Raw genomic sequence first — 7,732 nt, 5'->3', positions numbered from 1 at the left:
TTGCTAAGGGTTGGGTGGGATCTGCTCCACCCTGTAACGTCCTGGCCCGATCAGTAGAACAAGCGAGAACAGAAGCACACTGTGTCTATATGACCAAGATTGTCCCATAGACTTCCATTCCAAGACCATCCAGGTCATGTGACAGACCTAGCAGAGATCCGTTTTCATGGCAACCCAGCTCTTCTGAAGGCCTGAGTGCCTGACTGATCTGCTGTTACAGCCATAGGTAGGCAGTACCTGTAGATGGCTGATAATTCAATTGCAAAACATTGCTCAAATGTACAAGCAATCAAATGATTGCTTATAAAGGTGCCCTAGGGACGCTTAAAAGTGAACCTTTTACTAATAAAAAAAAAACATTTGATACGTCCTAGTGACTCCAACCAATCAGTAGAACGAGCCGGGAGAGAAGTGCATTGTGTCTATGTGACCATGACTGTCACATAGACTTCCATTATAAGACCATCCTGGTCATGTGACAGAGTATGGGGAGATCAGTTGTAATGGCAGCCCAGCTGTGACTGATCTGCTGTTACAGCCTGCTATAGACGGGTAGTGCCAGTAGATGGCCGATAAATAATTCAAAGCAATAGCATTTTATAACATTTTTATAAGCAATCAAATGATTGCTTATATTAGTCCCCTAGGGAAGATGAAAAGACTAGCCGGAATATGGCTGCCGATTATATAGGGCTGTGACATCACAGGGGTGACCGGCTGCTGATAGGCTGCATGCTGCATGTGATTCAGGCTCATCCCGCCTACCCTTGTTCCCGCCTTCCCAGGATCCCTTGCCCCATGTCCACACATGAGGAACCGCTATTTTAGATGCCCTGGAGCCCCCACCGCACTAAATGGAGTTTATTGAAGCAATTAAAGGGGTATTCCACAAAAAAACTTGTATTTATATATATATATATATATATATATATATATATATATATATATCAACTCGCTCCAGAAAGTTAAACAGATTTGTATATTACTTCTATTAAAAAATCTTAATCCTTCCAATAAATATCAGCTTCTGAAGTTGAGTTGTTCATTTCTGTCTTGCAACAGTGCTCTCTGCTGACACCTCTGCTTGTCTCGGGAACTGCACAAAGTAGAAGAGGTTTGCTATGGGGATTTGCTTCTACTCTGGACAGTTCCCGAGACAGGTGTCATCAGAGAGCATTTAGACAGAAAAGAACAACTAAACTTCAGCAGCTCATAAGTACTGAGAGGATCAAGATTTTTTAATAGAAGTAATTTACAAATCTGTTTAACTTTCTGGAGCCAGGTGATATATAAAGAAAAGGTTTTTTGTCCTGGAATACCTCTTTAACCCCTTAACGACGCAGGACGTATATTTACGTCCTGCGCCGGCTCCCGCGATATGAAGCGGGATGGCGCCGCGATCCCGCATCATATCGCGTCGGTCCCGGCGCTAATCAACGGCCGGGACCCGCGGCTAATACCACACATCGCCGATCGCGGCGATGTGCGGTATTAACCCTTTAGAAGCTTCTAAAGTGAAACTGAAAGTATCCCGGCTGCTCAGTCGGGCTGTTCGGGACCGCCGCGGTGAAATCGCAGCGTCCCGAACAGCTGATCGGACACCGGGAGGGCTCTTACCTGCCTCCTCGGTGTCCAAATGACTGCTCCGTGCCTGAGATCCAGGCAGGAGCAGTCAAGCGCCGATAATGCTGATCACAGGCGTGTTAATACACGCCTGTGATCAGGATGAGAGATCAGTGTGTGCAGTGTTATAGGTCCCTATGGGATAACAATGATCAGTATAAGAGATCAGTGTGCACAGTGTTATTGGTCCCTATGGGATAACAATGATCAGTATAAGAGATCAGTGTGTGCAGTGTTATAGGTCCCTATGGGATAACAATGATCAGTATAAGAGATCAGTGTGCACAGTGTTATTGGTCCCTATGGGATAACAATGATCAGTATAAGAGATCAGTGTGTGCAGTGTTATAGGTCCCTATGGGACCTATAACACTGCAAAACAAAAAGTAAAAAAAAGTGTTAATAAAGGTCATTTAACCCCTTCCCTAATAAAAGTTTGAATCACCCCCCTTTTCCCATAAAAAAAAATAAAACAGTGTAAAAAATAAATAAATAAACATATGTGGTATCGCCGCGTGCGTAAATGTCCGAACTATAAATATATATAATTAATTAAGCTGTACGGTCAATGGCGTACGCGCAAAAAAATTCCAAAGTCCAAAAAAGCGTATTTTGGTAACTTTTTATAACATTAAAAAATGAATAAAAAGTGATTAAAAAAGTCTGATCAAAACAAAAATCATACCGATAAAAACTTCAGATCACGGCGCAAAAAATGAGTCCTCATACCGCCCCGTACGTGGAAAAATAAAAAAGTTATAGGGGTCAGAAGATGACATTTTTAAACGTATACATTTTCCTGCATGTAGTTATGATTTTTTCCAGAAGTACGACAAAATCAAACCTATATAAGTAGGGGATCATTTTAACCGTATGGACCTACAGAATAATGATAAGGTGTAATTTTAACCGAAATATGCACTGCGTAGAAACGGAAGCCCCCAAAAGTTACAAAATGGCGTTTTTTTTTCGATTTTGTCGCACAATGATTTTTTTTTCCGTTTCGCCGTGCATTTTTGGGTAAAATGACTAATGTCACTGCAAAGTAGAATTGGCGATGCAAAAAATAAGCCATAATATGGATTTTTAGGTGGAAAATTGAAAGGATTATGATTTTTAAAAGGTAAGGAGGAAAAAACGAAAGTGCAAAAACGGAAAAACCCTGAGTCTTTAAGGGGTTAACACCTTAAGGACCAGGCTATTTTACACCTTAGGACCAGAGCGTTTTTTGAACATCTGACCACTGTCACTTTAAACATTAATAACTCTGGAATGCTTTTAGTTATTATTCTGATTCCGAGATTGTTTTTTCGTGACATATTCTACTTTAACATGGTGGTAAAATTTTGTGGTAACTTGCATCCTTTCTTGGTGAAAAATCCCAAAATTTGATGAAAAAATAGAAAATTTTGCATTTTTATAACTTTGAAGCTCTCTGCTTGTAAGGAAAATGGATATTACAAATAAAAAAAATTTAGATTCACACACACAATATGTCTACTTTATGTTTGCATCATAAAATTGACAAGTTTTTACTTTTGGAAGACACCAAAGGGCTTCAAAGTTCAGCAGCAATTTTCCAATTTTTCACAAAATTTTCAAACTCGCAATTTTTCAGGGACCAGTTCAGGTTTGAAGTGGATTTGAAGGGTCTTCATATTAGAAATACCCCATAAATGACCCCATTATAAAAACTACACCCCCAAAGTATTCAAAATGACATTCAGTAAGTGTATTAACCCTTTAGGTGTTTCACAAGAATAGCAGCAAAGTGAAGGAGAAAATTCACAATCTTCATTTTTTATACTCGCATGTTCTTGTAGACCCAATTTTTGAATTTTTACAAGGGGTAAAAGGAGAAAATGTATACTTGTATTTGTAGCCCAATTTCTCTCGAGTAAGCACATACCTTATATGTCTATGTAAAGTGTTCGGCGGGCGCAGTAGAGGGCTCAGAAGGGAAGGAGCGACAAGGGGATTTTGGAGAGTACGTTTTTCTGAAATGGTTTTTGGGGGCATGTGTCATTTAGGAAGCCCCTATGGTGCCAGAACAGCAAAAAAAAAACACATGGGATACCATTTTGGAAACTAGACCCCTTGAGGAACGTAACAAGGAATAAAGTGAGCCTTAATACCCCACAGGTGTTTCACGACTTTTGCATATGTAAAAAAAAATATTTTTTCTCTAAAATGTGTGTTTCCCCCCAAATTTCAAATTTTTGCAAGGGTTAATAGCAGAAAATACCCCCCAAAATTTGTAACCCCATCTCTTCTGAGTATGGAGGTACCCCATAAGTTGACCTGAAGTGCACTACGGGCGAACTACAATGCTCAGAAGAGAAGGAGTCATATTTGGCTTTTTGAGAGCATATTTTGGATGGGAGGCATGTTGCATTTAGGAAGCCCCTATGGTGCCAGAACAGCAAAAAAAAAACACATGGCATACTATTTTGGAAACTAGACCCCTTGAGGAACGTAACAAGGAATAAAGTGAGCCTTAATACCCCACAGGGGTTTCACGACTTTTGCATATGTAAAAAAATGTTGTTTTTTTTCACTAAAATGTGTGTTTCCCCCCAAATTTCACATTTTTGCAAGGGTTAATAGCAGAAAATACCCCCCAAAATTTGTAACCCCATTTCTTCTGAGTATGGAAATACCCCATGTGTGGACGTCAAGTGCCCTGTGGTCGAACTACAATGCTCAGAAGAGGAGGAGCGCCATTGAGCTTTTGAAGAGTGAATTTGTTTGGAATGGTAGTCAGGGGCCATGTGGGTTTACAAAGCCCCCGCATGGTGCCAGAACAGTGGACCCCCCACATGTGACCCCATTTTGGAAACTACACCCCTCACAGAATTTAATAAGGGGTGCAGTGAGTATTTACACCCCACTGGCATTTGACAGATCTTTGGAACAGTGGGCTGAGCAAATGAAAAATTAAATTTCCAAAAATCTGTCAGACACCTGTGGGGTGTAAATTCTCACTGTACCGCTTATTACATTACGTGAGGGGTGTAGTTTCCAAAATGGGGTCACATGTTGGGGGTCCATTGTTCTGGCTCTATGGGGGCTTTGTAAACACAAGTGGCCTTCAATTCCGGACACATTTTCTCTTCAAAATCCCAATGGCGCTCCTTCTCTTCTGAGCATTGTAGTTCGCCCGCCGAGCACTTTACATCCACATATGGGGAATGTTCTTACTCAGAAGTAATGGGGCTAAAAATTTTGGGGGGCTTTTTTCCTATTTTCCCTTGAGAAAATGAAAAATTTAGGGTAACACCAGCATTTTAGTTGAAAAAAATAATATTTTTCATTTTCCCATCCAACTTTAACGAAAATTTGTCAAACACCTGTGGGGTGTTAAGGCTCACTATACACCTTGTTAAATTCCGTGAGGGGTTTAGTTTCCAAAATGGGGTCACATGTCGGAATTTTTTTTTTTTTGCGTTTATGTCAGAACCGCTGTAAAATTAGCCAACCCTGTGCAAATCACCAATTTATGCTTCAAATGTACATGGTGCTCTCACTCCTGAGCCTTGTTGTGCGCCCGCAGAGCATTTTACGCCCACATCTGGGGTATTTCCGTACTCAGGAGAAATTGCGTTACAATTTTTGGGGGTCTTTTTTCCTTTTACCTCTTGTGAAAATAAAAAGTAAAGGGCAACACCAGCATGTTAGTGTAAAAAAAATTTTTTTTTACACTAACAGGCTGGTGTAGACCCCTACTTTTCTTTTTCATAAGGGGTAAAAGGAGAAAAAGCCCCCCAAAATTTGTAGTGTAATTTCTCCCGAGTACGGAGATGCCCCATATGTGGCCCTAAACTGTTTCCTTGAAATACGACAGGGCTCCGAAGTGAGAGAGCCCCATGCGCATTTGAGAGCTAAATTAGGGATTGCATAGGGGTGGACATAGGGGTATTCTACGCCAGTGATTCCCAAACAGGGTGCCTCCAGCTGTTGCTAAACTCCCAGCATGCCTGGACATTCCAGAAATGCTGGGAGTTGTTGTTTTGCAACAGCTGGAGGCTCTGTTCTGGAAACACTGCCGTACAATACGTTTTACATTTTTATTGGGGGGGACAGTGTAAGGGGGTGTAGATGTTGTGTTTTACCCTTTATTTGTGGTAGTGTAGTGTTTTTAGGGTACATTCACACCGGCAGAGGTTTACAGTGAGTTCCCTGCTAGGAGTTTGCCCTGCGGCGAAAAATTTGCCGCAGCTCATACTTGAAGCAGAAAACTTACTGTAAACCTGCCTGTGTGAATGTACCCTGTACGTTCACATGGGGGGGGGCAAACCTCCAGTTGTTTCAAAACTACAACTTCCAGCATGTACTGATCACCGAAGGGCATGCTAGGAGATGTAGTTATGCAACAGCTGAAGGGATCGCAACTACAACTCCCAGCATGCTGGGATTTGCAGTTTTGCAACATCTGGAGAGCTACAGTATAGAGACCACTGCAAACTGTGGCCCTCCAGATGCTGCAAAACTACAAATCCCAGCATGCCCAGACAGCAAACAGTTGTGTGGGCATGCTAGGAGTTGTAGTTTTGCAAGATCTGGAGGGCTATAGTTCAGAGACTACCATATAGTGGTCTCAAACTGTAGCCCTCCAGCTGTTGCAAGACTACAAACTACTGCTGGGAGGTGTAGTTTTGAAACATCTGGAGTGCTACAGTATAGAGACCACTATATAGTGGTCACGGACTGCAGCCCTCCGGATGTTGCTAGGCAACTTACCGGCTTCCGTCGGATCCAGGGAGCCTGCTGCACGACATCGCCGCCCGCCAATCTCCGACACGATCGTCGCTCCGCAGCCTCCGGATCGGTAAGTGGACTCCAGCGCTGGTCCCCGTCGTTTCCCCGTTCTGCCCCGCCTATTGTGGGTGGGCAGGACGGGGAAAACGACAGTTAACCCCCCCCCCCCCGCCCCCGATCTGCCATTCGTGGTCGCGTCTAGACCACCAATAGCAGGGATAGGAGGGGTGGCACCCTTGCCACCTCACTTCTATCACTTCAGGGGGATAGTGGGTGTCTTAGACACCCGCGATCCCCCTTATATTCCGGGTCACCATAGACCCATAATGACCCGGAATCGTGCAAATCTCAAGTGTGAATTCACTTGCGATTTGCGCCGATCGCCGACATGGGAGGGGGGGGTCTGATGACCCCCCTGGGCATTTGCGCGGGGTGCCTGCTGATAGATATCAGCAGTCACCCCGGTCCGGTCCGTGCCCGGCGCGGCGGGGACCGAAATTCCCACGGACGTATGAGTACGTGCCAAGTCCTTAACACCCAGGGTGCAGGGACATACTCATACGTGCTTGGTCCTTAAGGGGTTAACACGATGGAATCGCGGTGGTATTCGCATTCGTTGCAAATCAAATTTTTCCTGAAATTCGTAACGAATTAAGATTCGTCAGATTCGATTCGCTCATCCCTAGTCACTGCGGTAGTAAAATGTCGTCCCGGTGTGGTGGTATTATTTTATGTGACAATCCTGGGTGCACCCCTGGCGAGCGGCGATGCGTACACTGCATGCATCACCATTCTCTTACAGGCCAGCGGGGGGGGGGGGGGGGGATGCATATTACTCTGCGTTGCCCGGGGGCTTCTAATCCACAATCCGTCAGTAATGGGTTGGGGGGCACCAAATTGCACTTCGCTTGTGTCGACAAAAATCCTCGCCCTGATGTGACTGAGACTGTCTCAAAAAAAAAATATATATGTTTTTACAAATATTTCCTCTGTAATAAAAAAAAATAAAATCAAAACATCCCCCTCCCACCCCTTGTTCCCATTTTTTTAATTAAAAAACAAAAACAAAAAAAATACATAAACCACAATACGTAGTGCGGAAGTTTCTGAACTCATTTAACGAAATCGCATAATGATTTGCATAAACATAAAAAGTGCCACAATTAGGGGGAGGGATGTTGGCACATTAAAGGGGTACTCCACCCCCAGACTTCTCATCCCCTATCCAAAGGACATGAATAAGATGTCTGATTACGGGAGTCCCGCACCTGGGCCCCCCCCCCCCCGCGATCTCTGTGCAGCACCAATCATTCGTTTAGAACGATGGGTGCGAGCGGAGGGTGTCATCACG

At 43.6% G+C, this 7,732-nt stretch overlaps 1 protein-coding gene across 1 annotated transcript in view; it reads left to right on the top strand.

The window, feature by feature from the left end:
* Window positions 1–207: 207 nt before the first annotated feature.
* Window positions 208–7,732, top strand: part of LOC130274603 (ly6/PLAUR domain-containing protein 2-like) — a gene marked incomplete at its 5' end in the record, with an annotated part of 44,425 nt that continues 36,900 nt past the window's right edge. The window contains one exon of the mRNA XM_056523038.1: window positions 208–226. Coding sequence (XP_056379013.1) covers window positions 208–226 — 19 coding nt within the window. The remainder of the gene's footprint in view (window positions 227–7,732) is intronic.

This window comes from Hyla sarda, chromosome 5 (genome assembly GCF_029499605.1).
Source record: "Hyla sarda isolate aHylSar1 chromosome 5, aHylSar1.hap1, whole genome shotgun sequence".
In the NCBI taxonomy this organism is placed as follows: domain Eukaryota; kingdom Metazoa; phylum Chordata; class Amphibia; order Anura; family Hylidae; genus Hyla; species Hyla sarda.
This window is presented reverse-complemented; position numbering and strand designations above follow the sequence as displayed.